Genomic DNA, 24,779 nt, shown 5'->3' with positions numbered 1-24,779 from the left:
CATTTTTTGACCATCAATTTGACTTAAACTAGGGTCCCTATGACTTTTTCCCGACCAATTTGACTCGTCTTAGGAGCCCTATCATTTTTTGTAAACCAATTTGACATGTCTTAGAACCCCCCTCTTTTCTTGTCAACTAATTTGGCCTGTCTTAGGATCCTCATCTCGTTTGTCCGACTAATTTAATGTGTCTTAGAAAACTCATCATTTTTTTCTAGACCAAGTTGAGCTGTTTTAAAACTCCCCTAATTCTTTGTAGATGATTTTGAGCAGTCTTAAAACCTCTATCATTTGTTGTCGGCCAATTTGACCTGTTTTAGGACCCTCATAATTTGGTATCGACCAATTTGACCTGTTTTAGGACCTTTATAATTTGGTATCGACCAATTTAACCTGTTTTAGGACCCTCATAATTTGGTATCGACCAATTTGACTTCCCTAGGACCCCTATCATTTTTTGTAGATGAAATTGTGCTGTTTTAAGAACCCCATCATTTTTTGTACATCAATTTGTGCTGTCTTAAAACTCCCCTTAAAACTAAGGTCCCTATCACATTTTTCCGACCAATTTCACTCGCCTTAGGAGCCCCATAATTTCTTATAGATCAATTTGACTTGTCTTAAGACCCCCATCATTTTTTGTCGAGCAATTTGATCTATTTTAGGGACCTCTATAACTTTTCGTCAATCAATTTGGCCTGTCTTACGATCCCAACCACTTTGTCCCGACCAATTTGATGTGTTTTAGAACCCCTGTCGTTTTTTTGTCGACCAATTTGATCTATTTTAGGACCCTCATAATTTTTTGTCGATCAATTTGGCCTGTCTCGGGATCCCAATCACTTTGTCCCGACCAATTTGACCTGTTTTGGACCCCCCTCATTTTTGTCAACCAATTTGGCCTGTCTGAGGATCCCTACCACTTTTTTCCGACCAATTTGACCTGTTTTAGAAACCCCCTCATTTTTGTCGATCAATTTGATCTATTTTAGGACCCCCATCATTTTTTGTCCATCAATAGGTATGACTTAAACTAGGGTCCCTATGACTTTTTTCCGACCAATTTGACTCGTCTTAGGAGCCCTATCATTTTTGTCAACCAATTTGGCCTGTCTTAGGATCCCCATCACTTTTGTCCCACCAATTTCACTCGTCGTAGGACTCCCATAATTTTTTATATATCAGTTTGACTTGTCTGAGAACCTCCCTCATTTTTGTCGATCAATTTGACCTATTTTCGGACCCCCATCATTTTTTGTTCATCAGTATGTATGACTTAAACTAAGGTCCCTATGACTTTTTTCCGACCAATTTGACTCGTCTTAGGAGCCCTATCATTTTTTGTAGATCAATTTGTGCTGCCTTAAAACCCCCATCATTTTGTGTCCACCAATTTGACTTAAACTAGGATCCCTATGACTTTTTCCCGACCAATTTGACTTGTCTTTGGAGCCCCATAATTTTTTGTAGACCAATTTGAGTTGTCTTTAAACCCCCATCAATGTTTGTAGACCAATTTGACCTTAGGATCGCCATAATTTTTTGTCGATCAATATGGCCTGTCTTAGGATCCTAATCACTTTTGCCCACCAATTTGAGCTGTCTTAGGATCCCCATAACTATTGTCAATCAATTTGGCCTGCCTTAGGATCCCCATCACTTTTTCCTGACCAGTTGGACTTGTCTTAGACCCTGTATCATTTTTGTCGACGAATTTGACCTAACTTGGGATCCCATTGCTTTTTCCAGACCAATTTGACTTATCTTAAGACCCCCGTCTTAGGACTTCTATAATTTTTTCTGGACCAATTTGGCCTTTCTTTCGACCCGTATCATGTTTGTAGTGGAATCCAGTACGTAGCGTTACTACCTAGTTAGAATAAAAAAGAATGTTCGGGTGAGAAGACGCAGCACAATTATTGATTTTTCTTCAGCACTCCTTATGTAAATAAGATTTGCTTAGCATAAGTTTGAGATAACGTCATCGAATTTATTATTGTATGAACAAATTTCGGTTATTATTTCGCCATTTACTTTTAAAATACACAAAACTTTTACAACAATCACTCCACTAATTTCATTATTTATTTGTAGAATAAGATCGTCAACAGCCTCTGACAGATACAGACGGAAATTCGAGATCAACTTAAAAAAAATATTATATTAATAAATAAATAAATAAATTTTAATTAGGGGTTTGAAGTTCGCGAAAATTTCATTTGGCCTGTCTTAGGATCCCAATCACTTTGATCCCGACCAGTTTGAACTGCTTTAGGTCCCCTGTCGTTTTTTTGTCGATCAATTTAACCTATTTTAGGACCCCCATTATTTTTTGTCGACCAATTTGATCTATTTTAGGACTCCCATAATTTTTTGTCGATCAATTTGGCCTGTCTTAGGATCACAATCACTTTGTTCCGACCAATTTGACCTATTTTAGGACCGCCATCATTTTTTGTCCATCAATTTGACTTAAACTAGGATCCCTATGACATTTTGCGGACCAATTTGACTCGTCTTAGGAGCCCCACCATTTTTGGTAGACCAATTTGACATATTTCAGGATACCTATAATTTTTTGACAATCAATATGGCCTGTCCTAAGATCCCAATCACTTTTTCCCGATCAATTTGACCTGTTTTAGAACCCCCCTCTTTTTTTGTCAACCAATTTGGCCTGTCTTAGGATCTCCATTACTTATTACCGACCAATTTGACTTTCCTAGAATCCCTATCATTTTTTGTAGATCAAGTTGTGCTGCCTTAAAACCCCATCATTTTGTGTCCACCAATTTGACTTAAACTAGGATCCCTATGACTTTTTCCCGACCAATTTGACTCATCTGAGGAGCCTTGTCATTTTGTGTAGAACAATTTGACATGTCTTAGGATTCCCATAATATTTTGTCGATCAATTTGGCCTGTCCTAGGATTCCAATCACTTTTTTCCAATCAATTGGACCTGTTTTAGGACCCCCCCCCCCTCATTTTTTGTCAACCAATTAGGCCTGTTTTAGGATATCCATCACTTTTTTCCGACCAATTTGACCTATTTTAGGATCCCTATCATTTTTTGTCCATCAATTCGACTTAAACTAGGATCCATATGACTTTTGCCCGACAAATTTGACTCGTCTTAGGAGCCCCATATTTTTTTGTACATCAATATGACTTGTCTTAGGACCCTCATCATTTTTTGTTGAGAAGTTTGAACTATTTTAGGGACCTCGATACATTTTTTTGTCAATCAATTTGGCCTGTCTCAGGATCCCAATGACTTTGTCCTCACCAATTTGATCTATTTTAGGACCCCTGTCAGTTTTTTATCGACCAATTTGACCTATTTTAAGACCCCCATAATTTTTTGTCGATCAATTTGGCTTGTCCTAGGATCCCAATCATATTGTTCCGAGCAATTTGACCGATTTTAGGACCCCCAACATTTTCTGTCCATCAATTTGATTTAAACTAGAGTCCCTATGACTTTTTCCCGACCAATTTGACTCGTCTTAGGAGCCCTATCATTTTTTGTAAACCAATTTGACATGTCTTAGGATCCCCATAATTTTTTGTCGATCAATTTGGCCTGTCCTAGGATTCCAAGCACTTTTTTCCGACCAATTTGACCTATTTTAGGATCCCCATCATTTTTTGTCCATCAATTCGACTTAAACTAGGATCCATATGACTTTTGCCCGACAAATTTGACTCGTCTTAGGAGCCCCATATTTTTTTGTACATCAATTTGACTTGTCTTAGGACCCTCATCATTTTTTGTTGAGAAGTTTGAACCATTTTAGGGACCTCGATAAATTTTTTTGTCAATCAATTTGGCCTGTCTCAGGATCCCAATGACTTTGTCCTCACCAATTTGATCTATTTTAGGACCCCTGTCAGTTTTTTGTCAACCAATTTGACCTATTTTAAGACCCCCATAATTTTTTGTCGATCAATTTGGCTTGTCTTAGGATCCCAATCATATTGTTCCGAGCAATTTGACCAATTTTAGGACCCCCATCATTTTTTGTCCATCAATTTGACTTAAACTAGGGTCCCTATGACTTTTTCCCGACCAATTTGACTCGTCTTAGGAGCCCTATCATTTTTTGTAAACCAATTTGACATGTCTTAGAACCCCCCTCTTTTCTTGACAACTAATTTGGCTTGTCTTAGGATCCTCATCTCGTTTGCCCGACTAATTTAATGTGTCTTAGAAAACTCATCATTTTTTTCTAGACCAAGTTGAGCTGTTTTAAAACTCCCCTAATTCTTTGTAGATGATTTTGAGCAGTCTTAAAACCTCTATCATTTGTTGTCGGCCAATTTGACCTGTTTTAGGACCCTCATAATTTGGTATCGACCAATTTGACCTGTTTTAGGACCCTTATAATTTGGTATCGACCAATTTAACCTGTTTTAGGACCCTCATAATTTGGTATCGACCAATTTGACTTCCCTAGGACCCCTATCATTTTTTGTAGATGAAATTGTGCTGTTTTAAGAACCCCATCATTTTTTGTACATCAATTTGTGCTGCCTTAAAACTCCCATCATTTTTTGCCCACCAATTTGACTTAAACTAGGATCCCTATGACTTTTTCCCGACGAATTTGACTTGTCTTTGGAGCCCCATAATTTTTTGTAGATCAATTTGAGTTGTCTTTAAACCCCCATCAATGTTTGTAGACCAATTTGACCTTAGGATCGCCATAATTTTTTGTCGATCAATATGGCCTGTCTTAGGATCCTAATCACTTTTCCCCACCAATTTGAGCTGTCTTAGGATCCCCATAACTATTGTCAATCAATTTGGCCTGTCTTAGGATCCCCATCACTTTTTCCTGACCAGTTGGACTTGTCTTAGAACCTGTATCATTTTTGTCGACGAATTTGACCTAACTTGGGATCCCATTGCTTTTTCCAGACCAATTTGATTTATCTTAAGACCCCCGTCTTAGGACTTCTATAATTTTTTCTGGACCAATTTGGCCTTTCTTTCGACCCGCATCATGTTTGTAGTGGAATCCAGTACGTAGCGTTACTACCTAGTTAGAATAAAAAAGAATGTTCGGGTGAGAAGACGCAGCACAATTATTGATTTTTCTTCAACACTCCTTATGTAAATAAGATTTGCTTAGCATAAGTTTGAGATAACGTCATCAAATTTATTATTTTTCGGTTATTCGCCATTTACTTTTAAAATACACAAAACTTTTACAACAATCACTCCACTAATTTCATTATTTATTTGTAGAATAAGATCGTCAACAGCCTCTGACAGATATAGACGGAAATTCGAGATCAACTTAAAAAAAATATTATATTAATAAATAAATAAATTTTAATTAGGGGTTTGAAGTTCGCGAAAATTTCGATTAAGTGCCACTCAACCTGCGGCAATTTTTACAGGATCGTCACAATGAAAGTAATAAATCCGCTTGCCTAGGAAGACCTTCTCCTGGCATTTTTGTATGTGTCACAATTTTAGATTCGCCGACAAATATTTTTTTATGTGTAACAGAAAAAAGATAATGAAATTAACAAAATTACAGCATAATGATAACAAGAATGAAGAAGATTTTAAAATTCTTTTTTTGTATTTTACTGGCAACAATTTTCTATTTCCTCCTTAACAAGAGAGAATTAAATTTCTGGGCCGTAGAATAATAAATTACCGGTGTGTGTACTTTTAAAGTTTATTTCCTAATTATTCTTTCTTGTCTCGAGCGATAAATTCGGCTGAAAAGGCAGTGATTATTATCGCCAACCTCTGGTGCAGCAATGAGCATTAATAACGCGTCCTTCAAGTCGGTGTACATATTTAAAGGATACTTTTTGATGGTTTAAAAATATGTCAGTTTTATGATTGTTAGTCAACGAAATCCACTTTCCAAAAAAATTGAAGTCATCAATACTTTTAACCCTAAAATATTCATTCCACTTTGTGTATTAAAAAGAAATGATGAATGAAAATTACTCAAACAACTTTAATAAAAATTATATAGAACTAAAAATTGCTCATATCTATATAATTAACCACAATACTATGATTAAACCCCTCCACCCCAAATCCCCTCATTATTTATAACTCAGTAAACATGTCTCCAACTTTACAATCCAGCAACTCACACACGTCCTCCCCCACCCCGCCGCCCCCAAATCCCGCCTAAACCCATCGCTCGGGAAAGCTCACCGCCGCCGCTTTCCTTCGTTTTTATGATGATTATGTCTCGCTATTATTAGAGTTGCAGTTTTGTGTTCCGGCATCGTCCTGGCAGTTGGTGGTGGAGTTAAAGGTAAGCCGCGCGCTGCAGTAGAGGGGATGAAGATGTTTTGGGGGTGGTTGTGTGTATGTGTGAGTGCGCGCCGATATCGTGCAGCGTTCAGTCCGCCGCCGGCGTCAGAGGCACCAGGACGCCGCTTCGCCCACAAAACCCACCAGTACAGGCCTGTACCATGTGTGTGCTAAAGCGCTTTTCCCACCTGCATGCGAGCAAGTGAGCCACCGCGGCCACGATCGAAGAAAAAGTGCGCGAACTAAATTAACTCTTCGACACTTGATTAATTAAACGCCGGTTGGTTCGACTCCCCTGGAAAAATCGTCAAACTGGCTGCGTTTTCGGAAAAACTAAAATGTGGTCTGGTGCGTGTTGCGTGCGGCGTAATCTAATCGAAAACACTGTGATTATGTGTTAACATAAATGCCTGCGATTTGAGCTAAAGACTTGCTTCCACGTGAAAATGGAGCGGTTGTTGCTGGTGGTCGCCCTGGCCGGAGTCGTAACAGGTTAGTTCCAGAAAATAATAATGATAATGTCGACAATCGATACATTCCTAATCGAGTAAAAATAAAACATGGTCAGCTTTACCTCCATTCAATTAGCGTCCAATCAATTTTTCTCCGACCATGGCTCGGTCGCAAGATCAGGGGTTAATTAATCCGTTTTAGTCTTAATATCTTATCGCCGCTCGTTTTTATCGGCGCTTAGATGATTTATGTGAATTTTTGTGTCATTGCCCTGTGAATGGAATTGCATGATTTCATTTTGTAATCCTGGAATGGATTAAAATTGAGAGGATGAATGATGTAATCGCGATCTCCGGAGAGGAGATAATAGGTGCAGTTGCAATGAATGGCGGATTTGGGGGGGAAAATGCTTTATTGGAGGAAGTTCGAGTATTTCCAAAGAATGCTTTTTTATTTGTAATGAAACTGATCGTTTTGCTTTCGCGTGGTTATGAATGTGAGGAACGTCGGCGGCATAAATACGGTTTATTGCGTCTGTAACCCGGTATCATAAAAGCGGTTACAAACTAACAGCAATCTAGTTTTTCTCGGTGGCTATTTGCTTACAAGTTTTCCTTTTTACTTCGGGGAAAATCGAATATGGAAAGGGTCGTAAAACGGTCGGGAAATCGACACCATTTAGTCGGTCGGGTGGTCATTGCATTTAAAATGAAATGTTAAAATTTTATACTAATGGTCCCGGGGAAAAGTCGGGAATTAAAATTGTTACATGACTTGAGAACACGTTTTCGTTGTGGGTTTATGCAACCCATTATACGTCTATCGTGATAAAGCTAGTGGGTTTTATAAATCACGGTTATTACGTTCACGTTCATTATGCTTCATTAATATTGTAAATTGTAACTTTGAGTTTTGTTTTGTATCAGTAACGTAACAAATAGTTATTATGTTAAAAGCCCAAAATTGTGGATATTGTTTTATTAATTTGTTTGTAGTCTACTCGACAACAACACTTTAAGGACAGAAATGAAATATTTTAAAGCAACCACAAAAGTAAGGGGTTATAAGACAATGTTTTACTCTAATACGTCACAGTACAGTTTAATATAAACTCACTGACATTTGATAGCAATCCAGAACGCAACTTGTGTATATTCTGTGCTTATTAAATTTTACTTTTTTATGACACGCAAACTTTATTATACACACGTTATGTTTACTTTAACTTTATTTTAAATCTAGTACTACATACATTGTGGTTAAATGGCAATTTTTTGTCGACATTAAGTTACTTGAGAAGTTTCTGTATTTAAGTACAATATCTGTTATTAAAATTAAATACAATTTGATATTTTGATTGAGTGCAAAATAATTCAGTTCCGAAATTCGCAGAAATTAAAAATAAAAAATACTTAGCATTTTAAGGAATCCATTAGAACGCCTGGAATTTGTTGAAGTTGTTTTGAAACTCTTCGGAGTATAATTAATTATCTTGTGTGTAGTTGCTTTCAACGTGATTTCGTTGTGAATTTTTGGCAGGATTGCATCTACAGCTATGTATTTATCTAATGACATTTATAAAATATTTGGGATTGCTTTTCTAACGTGGAACATCTTTTGAAATTCGTCCAAATGATGATTACATTTTTTAAAGTTTATTATGAATGACTGGAGTTCTTTAAAACAAAACGGAATTATTTTTTGAGTCGCAGAAATTAATGTTGTACACGTTTTAAAATTTAGATTAGGAAGTCGTGTATTATTCGGAATTCACCAAAATGAATGGAATTTGTTGGAATTAAATTGCAACTATTTGGAGAATAATTAGTTATATTTATTTATTATTATTACAATTGAAAATACTGAAATTTCTATGTATTTGTGAGAATTTAAAAATGGCAGTCGAATTATTTAAGTTATATTTGTTTTTTTAACAGTGGACATATTTTTGGAACAGTTTTATTCTTAATAGGATTCACCGAAAGAATTATTTCGATAGTCACAGAAATTAATGCTATGTTTTAAATACCGACTATTCAGTTATATTCTAGAATACTCGGAATGCATTAAAAGGACGTAGTATTATTTAGAATTCACTAGAATTACTGAAATTTGTTGGAATTTTGAAACTGTATAGTTGGACTTTAATTAATTACTTTGTTTGCAGTTTTGGAAGTATTTGCTTCCGATGCGATTTCATCTCGAATTTATATTTATTTAATAAAAATTGTGAAATAGTTGGAATTACTTTTCTCACATTGAAACCATTGAAATTCATCAAAACGATTTTTCAAATTTCTGTATGTTCTTTTGAAAATCTAAAAATTGCAGTAGAATTAGTTTAGACATTATTCGTTTTTTTAACATTCTGCATATTTTTGGAACTGTTTTATTCACAACGACGGGATTATTTTGAGTGTCACAGAAATTAATGTTTTCTTTTAAAATTTCGGGAATTTGTTGGAATAATTTTGGAAATATTTGAAATTTTATTAATGATATTGCATGTACTTTTGAAAGTGGGTGCTTCTTGAGTGATTTCGTAGTAAATTTTGGCAGAATTACGTTCACATTGACATTTCAAAAAATTTCTAAAATATTTGGAATTGCTTTCTTCGAAAGCCTTTAGAAATCCATCGATACGATCCTTTAATTTCTGTGTTTTTTCTTGGGAAGTTAAAAATTCCACTAGAATTATTTTAGACATTATTTGTTGTACATTTTGAAACGATTATTATATTTTTTAACTTCTTATTTTTTTGAGATCTTAAAAATTGCAGCAAAATTATTTTTGGAATTATTTCTTTTTGTTTTAATATTTGTCTTAGTTTTGGGACTGTTATATTCACAGTAGAATTAATACAGGATTACCTTAAGTCATTAGAATTTAATGTTATGTTTTAAAATTTAGAGAATTATTTTAAAATAATTGGAATTCATTACGAGGACGTGGACTTATTCGAAATTGATTTGAGTTACTGAATTTATTGTAATTATTTTGGAATTACTTGAAATTTAATAAATCATATTGTGTGTACTTTTGAAATTGGTTGCGTCTTACGTGATTGCGTCTCGAAGTTTGACAGAATTACTTTCACAGTGATGTATTATCTATTTCATAAAATTGATAAAATATTTGGAATTGCTTTGGTCACATTGAAACTACTGAATTTTAGTTGGAAGTGCTGGATGTCTTTGAAAGCGTTTGAAAATTCATCGAAACGATCTTTTAATTTGTGTATGTTATTGAAACTACTGAAATTTAGTGGAACTGCTGGCTTTGTTTGAAAACAGGTGAAAATTCATCAAAACGATTTTTTAAATTTCTGTATCTTTTTTTGAAAATGTGAAAATTACAGTAGAATTGGTTTAGAGATTATTCGTTTTATTTTAACATTCTACGTATTTTTGGAACTGTTTTATTCACAACTGCTGGATTATTTTGAGAGTCACAGAAATTAATGTTAAGTTTTAAAATTTCGACAAATATTCTAGAATAATTGGAATTGTTCAAACGGATGTAGAATTATTCATAATTCACTAGAATTATTGGAATTTATTGGAATTATTTTAGAACTATTTGGACTTTAATTAATTACATTGTGTGTAGTTTTGGAAATATTTGCTTTCGTTGCGGTTTCATCATAGATTTTGATAGAGTCAAATTACTGTCACATTTATGTATTAGTTATTTATTTATTTAATAGAAATAAATTAAAAATGTTCACATTGAAACTACTGAAATTTATTGGAACTGCTGGATTTTTTCGAAACCGGTGAAAATTCATCAAAACGATTTTTCAAATTTCTGTATATTTTTTTGGGAATTTAAAAATTGCAGTAGAATTATTTTATACACTATTTGTTTTTTTAATATGTATACATATTTTTGGAACTGTTTTATTCACAATAGAGGATTATTATTTATGCAAGATTATTTTGGAAGCCACAGAAATTAATATTGTTTTAAAATTTTTGCAACTAATCTGGAAAAATTGGTATTCATTACGAGGACGTGGAATTATTCAGAATCTATTGAAATTACCGGAATTTATTGGAATTATTTTGGAAATATTGGAAATTTTATTAATCATGTTGTGTGTACTTTTGAAATTGATTGTTTCTCACGTGATTTCATCCTGAATTTTGACAGAATTATTTTCACAGTGATATGCATATTTATTGTTCGTTTAATAAAATTTGTAAAATATTTGGAATTGCTTTGGTCACATTGAAACTACTGAATTTGAGTTGGAATTGCTGGATGTTTTTGAAAGCTTTTGGAAATTCATCGAAACGGTCTTTTAATTTCTGTATGTTTTTTTTTCACATTGAAACTGCTGATATTTATTGGAAATACTGGATTTTTTTGAAAACCAGTGGAAATTCATCAAAACGATTTTTTAAATTTCTGTATGTTTTTTTGAAAATCTAAAAATTGCAGTAGAATTAAACATTATTTGTTCTTTTAAAATTCTACTAATTTTTGGAGTTGTTTTATTCAAAAGTGCAGGAGCATTTTGAGCTTCATAGAAATTAATGTTATGTTTAAAAATTTCGACAATTATTCTAGAATAATCGGAATACATTAAAAGGACGTAGAATTGTTCAGAATTTAAATTCACTAGAATTACTGGAATTTGTTGGAATTATTTTGGGACTATTTGGACTTTAGTTAATTACATTGTGTGTAGTTTTGGAAATATTTGCTTCCGATGCGATTTCATCATGTATTTTGACAGACTTATTGTCACATTTATGAATTAGTTATTTATTTATTTAATAAAAAATGTAAAATTATTGGAATTGTGTTTTTCACATTGAACTTACTGAAATTTATTGGAACTGCTGGATTTCTTCGAAACCGGTGGAAATTCATGAAAACGATTTTTCAGATTTCTGTATGTTTTTTTGGGAATTTAAAAATTGCAGTATAATTATTTTAGACATTATTTGTTTTTTAATATGTTACATATTTTTGGAACTGTTTTATTCACAATAGAGGATTATTATTTATGCAAGATTGTTTTGGAGACCACAGAAATTAATGTTGTTTTAAAATGTTTGCAATTATTCTAGAAAAATTGGAATGCGTTACGAGGACGTGGAATTATTCACAATCCATTGAAATTGCCGGAATTTATTGGAATTATTTTGGAAATATTTGAAATTTAATTAATCATGTTCTATGTACTTTTGAAATTGGTTGTTTCTCACGTGATTTCATCGTGAATTTTGACAGAATTATTTTCACAGTGATGTACATATTTATTGTTCGTTTAATAAAATTTGTAAAATATTTAGAATTCCTTTGGTCACACTGAAACTACTGAATTATTAGTTGGAATTGCTGGATGTCTTTGAAAGCCTTTGGAAATTCTTCGAAACGATCTTTTAACTTCTGTATGTTTTTTCTCACATAGAAACTACTGAAATTTATTGGAAATACTGGATTTCTTTGAAAACCGGTGGAAATTCATCCAAACGATTTTTTAAATTTGCATATGTTTTTTTTGAAAATCTAAAAATTGCAGTAGAATTATTTTAAACATTATTCTTTTTTTTAATATTCGACATATTTTTGGAACTGTTTTATTCAAAAATTCCAGGAGCATTTTGAGTGTCACAGAAATTAATGTTGTTTTAAAATTTTTGCAATTATTCTGGAAAAATTGGAATGCGTTACGAGGACGTGGAATTATTCAGAATCCATTGAAATTGCCGGAATTTGTTGGAATTATTTTGGAAATATTTGAAATTTAATTAATCATGTTCTATGTACTTTTGAAATTGGTTGTTTCGCACGTGATTTCATCGTGAATTTTGACAGAATTATTTTCACAGTGATGTACATATTTATTGTTCGTTTAATAAAATTTGCAAAATATTTGGAATTGCTTTGGTCACATTGAAACTACTGGATTATTAGCTGGAATTGCTGGATGTCTTTAAAAGCTTTTGGAAATTCTTCGAAACGATCTTTTAACTTCTGTATGTTTTTTCTCACATAGAAACTACTGAAATTTATTGGAAATACTGGATTTCTTTGAAAACCGGTGGAAATTCATCAAAACGATTTTTTAAATTTCTGTATGTTTTTTTGAAAATCTAAAAATTGCAGTAGAATTGTTTTAAACATTATTCGTTCTTTTAATATTCTACATATTTTTGGAACTGTTTTATTCAAAAACTGCAGGAGCATTTTGAGTGTCACAGAAATTAATGTTATTTTAAAATTTTTACAATTATTCTGGAAAAATTGGAATGCGTTACGAGGACATGGAATTATTCAGAATCAATTGAAATTACCCGAATTTTTTGGAATTATTTTGGAAATATTTGAAATTTAATTAATCTTGTTATATGTACTTTTGAAATTGGTTGTTTCTCACGTGATTTCATCGTGAATTTTGACAGAATTATTTTCACAGTGATGTACACATTTATTGTTCGTATAATAAAATTTGTAAAATATTTGGAATTGCTTTGGTCACATTGAAACTACTGAATTTTAGTTGGAATTGCTGGATTTCTTTGAAAGCCTTTGGAAATTCATCGAAAGAATTGTTTAATTTCTGTATTCTTTTGTTTTGACAATGCAGTAGGTTTGTTTTAGACATTGTTTTTGAAAACGATTATTATATTTTTCAACTTCTGTATGTTTTTTAAATGATCAAAATTACAGTAAAATTATTTTAGAATTATTTGTTTTTTAAATATATTTCGTGGTTTTTTAACTGTTTTATTCACAGTAGAGTTATTGCAGAATTATTTTGAGAGTCACAAAAATTAGTGTTATACATATTTTGAAATTTCGAGAATGATTCTGAAATAACTGGAATGCATTACGAGGAATTGGTTGGAAATATTTTGAAATTATTTAGAATTTAATTAATTATATTATATGTGCTTTTGGAAGTAGTTCTGCGTGATGTCATCCTAAATTTTGACGAAATTACTTTCAGTTATATACCTATTTTATTTATTTAATAAAATTTTTAAAATAAATATTTGGAATTGCTTGTCTCACATTGAAACTACTGAAATTTCAGGATTTCTTTGTAAACCTTTTGAAATTCATCGAAACGGTTTTTTAATTTCTTTATGTTTTGCTTTGACATCTTAAAAATTACATTACAAGTATTTTGGACATTTTTCCCAATATTTTGCACATTTCTGGAACTGTTTTTGTTACTTTAGATTTTTATTTTAGGATGTACAAGCCCCACCCACCCGCCTTCTATATTCTTAGAGGGTATATCATTTGCCAGAATCAATCTTATCTTAGCAAATACTAGAATTATTTTCAGAGTCGCAGAAATTAATGTTATATTCTAAAATCAAGAATTATTCAGAAATATGTAGTTAGACGCAGAATTATTCGAATTTCACTAGAACGACTAGAATTAATTTGGTACTAATTTGGAACTATACTAACAATACTGTGCGTACTTAGAAAACAGTTGTTTTCACAGGTTTTTGGTCCGAACTATTATTTTTTTCTAAAATTTTAAGGTACATTGGAATGATTTTGGGGATTATAGAGTATATATTTGTTCTTTTTTTTAACTTTTTTAATATTGTTTCAGAAGTAGGTTTACAGCTACGAGTTATTAGAACTATACTATTATATTGTTTAATTTCTTTGTACTTAGTAGTGAGATGATGGTTCAGATTATGGCACTAAAATTTAAATTCGCGGTCGGCTCACTTCGACTCAGTTTGGGTCATTTCGGACCAAAATGAGCCAAACTTGAAAAACAATTCTAATTTTCCCACCAAAATGTGACCAGAACCCCCATCATATAATTACTCTTTATGTTCCTTTAAAAATTCAAATCCAGATTCTGAACTGTTGTGCCTGCAATAACGTTTGAAGAATATTAAAATCATGGTTGGTTAGTTTAAGATCACACTATATATTAATCTAGTTGCACCTTCTGGTCAACGAACACGATTGAATGCCAGAACATGGTATAACTCAATTAATCAAAGCTGTCACCTAGTAGTTTTCTTTCTATTTAGGTTAAACTAATGTATTTTTTTATTTTAGTTCACCTTTACTATTTAGACTTCACTAATGTATTTATGATGAAGCTGGAAAAAATAAACATTAATTTCCGACATATTGCTTACTATGATATGTTGATTTTAATTGTAATGACTTAATGAGATAACGGATACGCGTATACGGGTCATAGGTTACTCTACTACATCTAACAAAGTAGTTTTTTCTGTTCACACTTATCTGAAAGATTATAAATACGACAATTTAAAAGTATTTAATGGAGTGTGAAATGCAAGTGTTGTTACATACACAACAAACAACAATAACTTAGTTCCAGATTAATAAAATTTATCGTTTAAAACAACTAAATGGTGTCCTGATTTCATGTAATAAAATTTTTTGATGAACCAATTTTCTGAAAGTTTGCTGCGTTTCTTTGTATTCACACAATCTTAACTCCTCAGCTGTCATAAATCTCTTCACTCAAGAAATCTACAACAACGTAACATTCTCCACACATCACACAACCACTTACTCCTCCTTTGTTTCTCAATTAAATCGTTTGAACACACTTCCAGTGGCAGCGTATCCATGTTAACGACAATAAATCGCGCACAACAACCCTCTTACATGCGCTAGATTTATAAACCCTTCCACGATTTACGCCTTCCAACATTGAAATATCTTAGTTTAAAAACCGCACCTCACGAATCGCGCGGAACGACATTGTTTCCACTTTTTCCGCGTGTTTTTCGAGCAATTATACCCCGTTCAACTAGTCCCCATTTGCCTCCTCATTTTTGTTGTGTAAATTATAAAAGCAAACAAGCGGATTGCGAAAACAAGCCCAACCCCCTGGTGGCTAATTCCGCATGATGCCACCCCCGCAAACCGGCGGATTTATAACATAAGCAAAACAACCCTTGCAACAAAAAACCGCCCTAGCAACCGTGACGTCCACCGCTAGTTCGCTGCTTCCACCTTCCCCTAGCGCTACTAGGTCAGCTTTTTTCCAAACGTGGAAACTCCTCTCCAAACAGAGGTGGTTTCGGGTTTTTTTTCGGCACGCACTTGTTAATATTTAAGTGGAATTTTTGCGAATTTTGCATATCGCGCTGAGATCTTTTTGTGATTAAATACATTTTTTAGTAGGGCGAGGGTGGCGACGGGTTGATGGTGGCAGAGATTAAAACATTAACGTATGAGAGTTTTACTTGTCTAAACATAAATATGAATTAAAAACAAATAACGCCACCAGACGCATAAAAACTTGTTGACAACGTGAAATATAACTAGACGACGTATATACAGGATAAATCATGTATTTTAACAGGGATTTTTAATGCACGTATGCATCATATCGGAGCCAGGTCGGTGCATTTCGGAGATCGAAAAGCGACTGTAAATCAACACCCAAATGGAACCTGGAACGTATTTGTTTCTGTTTGGGAGAGCTGTCGCTGGCGGTTATTAGTGTTTGAGTTTAATAATAATATTGGGTTTGGTTCATTTTTTAACGACGCCGGAAAGTTAAATAAACACTACTGGAGCAGTCGTTTCCAAGAGGCTCTTAATAATATGTTAATGACCTGTTAATTAATCAGAACATGCATCACAAACGACCACTTGATAAATCACCACTTATTTTATCAACCGAGTTTACGCCGGGGAAAATATTAATCGCTCAATAATTCTTCGGCCAATTAAACTGTCCAGAAATCATAACACAAGTGCAAAGTTGTTGTGTTAACACATTTATAACACAAAGAGAAATTAATTTATATCTTCTTAATAGCGCGTCTTTAAATAATTTTTTATGGCTCGAATCGAGAAAATGACATTAAAACTTATTAAAAAAAATTCGCCCACGTTCTATTTTTTAAGGTTTAAAAATATACAAGGCTAACATCGGTTTTAATAATATGTACAATTTACCCTAATTGCTGTGTTCCCAGAATTTCAGAGAAATTAGATGGTCTTCGAGCTAATCGATAAAGTAAATTAGTTCCTGAATATAAAACATAACAATCAATACCGCAGTTCATTCTAGTTTATGATTTTATTTATTTTATAATTTAATTTAATGATATTTAATGCCGCATCAATTTCTCAAAGGAATTAAAAATAATGCTTTGAACACTCAAATCCCTGCATAACGTCATTAATTTTCGGAGGGGATTAGCCTACAAAATTTAATTACATTTCAACAATTTTCCTAATTCTAAAATATCAAATAAATAGTCTCATTTTACTATACAGAGCTTAAACAAACATTTCAATTTTTTTTTAAATATAGACGATTAATAAGCGGTTATGGAACGGATTCAAAACCACAAGTATTATCCATTCACGATCTTTTCGATCCAAGATTGACCATGGAAATCTTGTTAATTGGTTAGTAGTCGATACAGAATAATCAAAATTCTCTAAATTTTTCTTGTTTGGTTATGTTGTTTTTTGAGATTTTCTGCTAAAATTTTTAACAATGCTGTTTAATGTCCTGAAAAAAAAATCTCGACGAAGAAGGGACTCGAACCCATTCAAAGGCCAAGTTGCTTACTTTTAACGCTTCAGTCAAACACAGCAAAGTAATTGTGATTAAAAATCGAGGCGGATTTATGAACCACAAATATAGGAGTATGTTATTTTATAAAATTTAGATCATATTTACTGAGGCAAAATATTAATGTGACATTATCAAGTTGTGAATGAGGATTGTTAGACAAGTTTTTTCTGTCTAACAAATATCGACACAGACGACAGACAGACAGACAGACAGACGAAAACGGGGGACTTACATAATACTAATATACTTCCTTAGCTTACGCTCGGGTAGTAACAAAGTCATTTAGACAAAATTTCTCTTCCCCTTTGAATTGCTATACTGAAGAAAAAAGTATTCTATGAGTGTGTTTCAAGTGAGTTTTTCATAATAAAATTTTGTGATTATCAAAAAGGGCGGCAAAAAGAAGACAAAAAACGCGACAAAACATTTCTATAGAAAATATGAAAAAAGGCGGCAACAAACTGACAAAAAAGGCGATAAAAAAGGGTCAAAAAAATGGCACAAAAAAGTCTACAAAAAAAGTGAGGAAAAAAAGCGACAAAAAAGGTTCCAAAAATGCGACTAACAAAAGGAAATCGAAAAAACGCCACAAAAAAAAATGTAACAAAAACACGGAAAATAGGACAAAAAAGTTATTAAAAAAGGGTCAAAAACGCAGCAAAAAAGGTCACAAATAAATGCGACAGAAATGAACAAAAAAGGCCGTTACAAAGAGTGACAAGAAAAGACGATAAAGAAGGACAAAAATCGCAAGAAAAAGTATAAAAAAGATACAGATAAGTCACAAAAAGAAAGTAAAACAAACAGAAATCTGTCCACATATTTATCTATCGGAAAACGTCGTCAAGTACTATTAGCTAACTATAAATCTCACATTGTGAGATTGGGTGAGGTTAGTTTTAGGTTTTTGTTTAGAATCCACTGTTGTTCACCACAAAATACACTTTTCGTCCAATCAAATGAGTGACCAAAAAGAAAATCGGGTTGGTGGGCGGGGCCACTTTGAATATTTTAAGCCTAATTCGCCACTTGACGTAGTAAAATTCAGTCTTCATCTAATCAAATAAACCAATGAAATTCAAAAGCGGACGCGGGTGGGGTTAGTTCTACCCTTTCGTCTAGAGTCCAATGTTTCTCAACATAAAACCAATTATTTGTCCAATAAAAGGAGTAATCAAGAGGAAGCTGGGGTGGGTGGGCGGGGTCACTTTGAATTTTTATAAATAGATTCCATCACATGACAAAATAAAATTCAGTTTCGATCTAATCAAATAAGCCAATGAAATTCAAAACCGAAGGTGGGTGGGGTTAGTTGTAGGTTTTTGTTTAGATTCCACTGTTGTTCAATATTAAATGCACTTTTCGTCCAAAAAAAGGAGTGACTAAAAAGAAAATCGGGTGGGTGGGCGGGGCCACTTCGAATTTTTATAAATAGAGTCGATCACATGACAAAATAACATTCAATTTCCATCTAATCAAATAAGCCAATGAAATTCAAAACCGAAGGTGGGTGGGATTAGTTGTAGGTTTTTGTTTAGATTCCACTGTTGTTCAATATTAAATGCACTTTTCGTCCAAAAAAAATGAGTGACTAAAAAGAAAATCAGGTGGGTGGGCGGGGCCACTTCGAATTTTTGTAAGTCTAGTTCACCATTTGACATAGTAAAATTCAGTTTTCATCTAATCAAAAAACCAATGACATCCAAAAACGAAAGTGGGTGGGGTTAGTTCTACCTTTTCGTCTAAAGTCCAATGTTTATCAACATAAAACCAACTTTTTGTCCAATAAAATGAGTAATCAAGAGGAAAATGGGGCGGGTGGGCGGGGTCACTTTTAATTTTTATAAAAAGATTTGATCACATAACAAAATAAAATTCAATTTCGATCTAATCAAATAAGCCAATGAAATTCAATACCGAAGGTGGGTGGGGTTAGTTGTAGGTTTTTGTTTAGATTCCACTGTTGTTCACCACAAAATACACTTTTCGTCCAATAAAATGAGTGACCAAAAAGAAAATCGGGTGGGTGGGCGGGGCCACTTCGAATTTTTTAAGTCTAATTCGCTACTTGACATAATAAAATTCGGTCTTCATCGAGACAAAAAAACCAATGCAATTCAAAAGTGGTGGTGGGTGGGATTAGTTTTACGTTTTTTGTCTAGATTTCGTTGTAACATTTATTGTTTTCTTCCGATTTGTTTAAGTTTCACGGGGACATCCAATATTTCCTCCCCATTTTACAAAATTAAAAAAAAACTCATTGAATTTGTCTAAAATCATTAATAACTAAAAAAAATAAATAAAAATGTGACATTCATTGTTTTCTCCCAACACCCTTCAATTATGCAAAATTTTGACGTGGTGTTATCAAATTGTTGGTGGGAATAATAAAAAAAATTGTGGTTATAGTTTCACTACCTATATGATGTACCTAAAATACATATATTATTTGATAACGATCATTCCGGGAGTACTTGGTAAGATAAGACTGATTTTGGCAAATGACATACCCTCAAAGAAAATAGAGGGCGGGTGGGCGGGGCTAGTATTTGTATTAGTATAGTACGCACACTATAGTTAAATAAAGCCCAAATAGTACCACATTAATTCCAGTCATTCTAGTGAATTTCGAATAATTCCAACTATTTCAAAATAATTCTTGGAAATTTAAAATAGTACTTGTTAAAAGACTGATTTTGGCAAATGATAGACCCTCGCAGAAAAGAGAGGGCGGGTGGGCGGGGCTAGTACTTGCTAAGATAAAACTGATTTTGGCGAATGACATACTTTCTAAGAAAATAAAGGGTGTGTGGGCGGTGTTAGTATTTACTAAGATAAGATTGAATAATTAAATGATTTTATCGTTTTTCGCGATTATTTGAAGATCTCGTGCGAAAATTGCTTAAGATTGTTAATTTGCATAAAATCCTCCATAAGCCGGCACTTTTTCCTATTCAAATAAAACCTGTTTTAAAATTTTTGTCCACAGTTATTTAACAAATTTCTACAAGCACTTAAGATAGATAATGTATTGAACATTCCCTATGAGTGAGTACTTTTTCTGTTTAAATATAGACAATCTTAACATTATTTGGAAAATTTTTGAAAATCATTTTCTCGTTTTCTGCGGCTGTTGGCCAAATTTCGGAGAAAGCTGAGGTCATGAGATTTTCTTAGTTCTGTTATTATTATTATTTTTATGTATGAGGATTACCTTTTTATCACGCTTTTATTAGCTTGGGTTGTATGTATGTATGTAACGGAATCTTTGAGCTTAATTTTCATCGGTTTCTAAAAGTCTGATCATCTTGAAACTTTGCACACGTCTCAAGGATCGATGACAATGCAATAATTTGATAACAGTTTCCCATTATCCTTATTAGGACCGCCAGGATTTATAAATTCTTTTATGGATCCTGTGTAGTGGAGTAAAAGAGATAAAGCTAGCGCGCGATCTGCGCATGCTAATTAATTCCCCAATTTATGAATTTGTCGCAGACTAAAAAATGAAAAATAAATAATAGTTTAAAAAACTAAAAAAACACGCTTTTATTGCTAATCGAACTAAAAACTAGAAAATAATTTTTAATGACAGAGTTTAATATTACAGTAGTAGAAGATCAAACAATCAATCATAATAAATCACCTCAAATTAAAATTATAATAAAATTTAAGTTATTAACAGAATAATTCAATTCAGAGTAAAAAGCGTGGGGTGCATTTTACTGCGGTTCATAACTATCCTCTCATAGATAGTTGCCAATAGAATGATTGTAATATTTAAAATATCAAGCACCCCACGCTTTTTACTCTGAATTGAATTATTCTGTTAATAACTTAAATTTTATTATAATTTTAATTTGAGGTGATTTATTATGATTGATTGTTTGATCTTCTACTACTGTAATATTAAACTCTGTCATTAAAAATTATTTTCTAGTTTTTAGTTCGATTAGCAATAAAAGCGTGTTTTTTTAGTTTTTTAAACTATTATTTATTTCGGGTAAAATTGGCCTCAACCAAGATATGAGACAAAGATCTTAAGAAAACATCTCAAGTTGAAATAAAGAGTTCAAAATGAAAAAATATTGTACCATGATATTAAAAAAGAAAAAAATGTACAGATTGAAGTTACATGAAGCTGTTATTATTGTCGTTGGACAAAACACCTCAAGGACAAATCTAGACTGTGTAAATGATTTTTAAATCCTGACTAGAATAACCACGGAAAGTCTCTTAAAAAAACTGACTTGTGAATAAATTTACCCAAACCCTGTTTAGTCAAATTAAACTCTTTCCAGGGACAAATTCGCAATTTATAGACAGAGCAGAGACCGACGAAAACGAGAGCCCTACTTTTTCTTACTCTAGGGTCCATGAAACGCCGGAAAAACGTAAAAGTAGCCATTTGTGGAACTTATTACAACACTTTCCTAATGTACGTTAAAAATAAAGTTAAGCACTCCCACTTAGGAAATTCAACATCATACAAACTGTTGTTCCAAAATTAATTACTTTAGATAATTAAACAAATATATGAAATTTTTGTACGATGAAAAGAGCAGTCAACAGATTTTGAAACCAGATGAGAATCTGTCATAGCATCTTTCTTTCTTTCTTAAAGAGAGTTTTTCAAAAAAGATGATTTGAATAATACCGGGTGTTTGGAAAACAACCGCTCGTAACAATCAACTGATGAGTCTGGGAAACATAGTAAAAAAAATCCTTCTCACAGCCCATGGAGATTTTTTTTGTAAATGATTTGAAACAATTTTAGAGGATACGCCGTTAGGCCAAAGTCAGCCTTATCTTAGCAGGTACTATCCCCGCCCGCCCACCCTTTCTTTTCTAAGGAGGTATGTCATTTGCCAAAATTAATTTTATCTTGACAGCTACTAACTAACTTTGGATGACTTGGTGCCTATTTTTGAAAAATTCTGACTTGACCTGTTTTTGAGTTAATTTTGGGACCCCGTTTTAAAACAATCTTGAGATTCCAGATATTCCTGTATGGAAAGAATTTGATAGTGCTTTGGAGCCTCTAGTGTGTTTTAATAATTTAATTAAATTTCTTAGAGGATACGTCGTTAGACCAAAGTCAGCCTTATATTAGCAGGTACTATCCCCGCCCACCCACCCTTTCTTTTCTTTGAAGGTATGTCATTTGCCAAAATCAATTTTATCTTAGCAGTTACTAGCCCCACCCACCCACCCTCTCTTTTCTTAGAAGGTTTCTCATTTGCTAAAATCAGTCTTATCTTAGTAGATACTAGCCCCGCCCACCCACCCTCTCTTTTCTTAGAGGGTATCTCATTAGCCAAAATCAGACTTATCTTAGCAGGTACTAGCCCCGCCCACCCACCCTCTCTTTTCTTAGAGGGTATGTCATTTGCCAAAATAAGTTGTATCTTAGCAAGTACTGATAACAAACTTTTACAAAAAATTATCCAAATTTGGAAACATTACGGACTTATTTATATGCATAAGACAGGAATTTTGAACATCTTCTCTAGTGTTTAGTTAGCATGCTTTAATGGATTTTTCTTTAGTTGATTTTGTTTTTATTTATCATAAATGTCTTACTAAATGTAATTTATAGCCTTGATTTCGTCTCCGAATGCTTAAAACGAAGAAAGGTTCTATGGATCAGATGTGCATTAATACAATCATTTCGGAGAAGCAAGCCAAAAGCAGGCAAGCGTTGTAAAAGAGAAATTTGCATTTTCGTATGCTAAAACACTAGTAAAAATGTTATATATAAAATTACGAGATAATTTTACTAAAAATTGGTCAAAGGTTATGTCGACGGAACTTCCCTCGCCCTTGAAATACAACCCAACACACCCGCTCCTTTGAAAATTTGTAAAATCTGCTTTTTGCGAAATTTTGAAATTTTATTTGTGATAAACTCAGTACATAAAAATATGAGTCAATAGTAAAAAACAACATTTACAGTTTATTTAATTTTAAAATTTCAATTTTTGGAACACATACGAAATGTGCGACAGTCTCTTCAAACTACCCTGTTCGATAGTTTAAGACCACTTTTGAACAAATTTCCAACATATTATGCTATGGGAACTTTTTAATTCCTCGTTGGTTAGGCGATTCCACCCGCCGCCCATTTCCCCGGATTACCCCGGACGAAATTAAATAAATCAACGATCTTGCATAGTTAATTTGAATTTCCTGATTAATAAGGCCAGATTACCCTTCACTAGCACATGCTTCGTGTAATGATGTTGTTTATCATAGTGTACTCTATCTATAGACTATGGATGAACCAATTTGTGGTTAATTAAGCGGGCGCCTAATCGTGGCGGCGGCGGGAAAATTCTTGTGAGTTGACAGAGATGAGCGCCAACAGCGTAGGAAGATTGAACTAGATTCGTCGTATTTTTTGGTTTTTGTGACGGTCAAGGATGAATTTGTTCCGTGATTGCGACGATTTGCGACGCCACTGACGGCACACTTGTGTATGGACAGTGATGAGTAGGGGCGAAATTATGTTTTATTAAGCGGGTATCACACGATGCTTGTTTGGTTAAGTGGGACGTTGTATACTTAATCAGATGTCAATAAATTTGAAAACACGAAAGGACAGGTGTGTTGTCACACGTTGCTATTATTATTATTATTTTAAGACCCACCACTGACCCGGAAATAACCGGCATTTAGGCAAGACTTTTATCATTGATGCATTTTGCATAAAACACATTACAAAAATTCTTAATTATATGTTCACTGGGTTGTCCCAGCACGGAGGTTAATCCGGGCATATTAATTAGGAAATTCAAATTACCCATGCAAGATCCCTCGACTTAGTAAATTTGGGCCGGAATTAATCCGGGAAAAACGGTTCCGGCCACGTGTCCAGGTGCGCAGCGGGTCACTCACACCCTTATCCCTGTCCCTTCGAATCTCCTCAAGGGGAAAAAAGGTTCAGAGGATGTTATCTTAACGGACTTTTACAAGCTTGATGATTACGTAAGAAGAAAGCCGGTAAAAAGCGCACCCTCCCCCCGCCGCAAGACCAGATCGACCTCTCGCAGGTATTTTAAATATCACGTTTATTTCCGTGTTTTTGTTTGCATTCGTTTTTGTTTTCCCTGGAGGCTTGATGCGCTCTGTGTGTATATTTTAGGCTTCCAAACAGAATTTTTTGTATCCTGTGTTTTCCATCATCGGGGAATTTATACCCGGCGAGACGCAATCAATTAAGTGGAAGGGCGGGGGCGGAGTGAATTAGAACCGAGTTAAATTTAAAGAAATTGCATCGACACTATTTATACAAATTTATAAAAATTTCAGTCGATTTATAAAACAACCCCTGAATAAAGTCGGGTTGATTTAAATGTTTCTCGTACCCGCCGGGCTAACAGATAATAATAAAGAAAGTCCATAAATAAAACCTAACTGTCTTTTATGTGTTTACATAAGGCCAGAATCCCACGTAT

The 24,779-nt window shown here is 33.4% G+C and overlaps 1 protein-coding gene across 1 annotated transcript in view; it reads left to right on the top strand.

The window, feature by feature from the left end:
• The first annotated feature begins 6,405 nt into the window (after positions 1–6,405).
• The window catches only part of LOC135132638 (roundabout homolog 1-like), a 272,773-nt gene continuing 254,399 nt past the window's right edge, over positions 6,406–24,779 (top strand). The window contains exon 1 of the mRNA XM_064060784.1: positions 6,406–6,787. Coding sequence (XP_063916854.1) covers positions 6,742–6,787 — 46 coding nt within the window. The 5' untranslated portion in view covers positions 6,406–6,741. The remainder of the gene's footprint in view (positions 6,788–24,779) is intronic.

This window comes from Zophobas morio, unplaced genomic scaffold, assembly GCF_036711695.1.
Source record: "Zophobas morio isolate AGI-343-1 ecotype UQ-CSIRO unplaced genomic scaffold, CSIRO_AGI_Zmor_V1 ptg000021l, whole genome shotgun sequence".
Taxonomy (NCBI): Eukaryota; Metazoa; Arthropoda; class Insecta; order Coleoptera; family Tenebrionidae; genus Zophobas; species Zophobas morio.
Note: the sequence above shows the minus strand (reverse complement) of the source record. Positions and strands in the feature narration are given on the sequence as shown.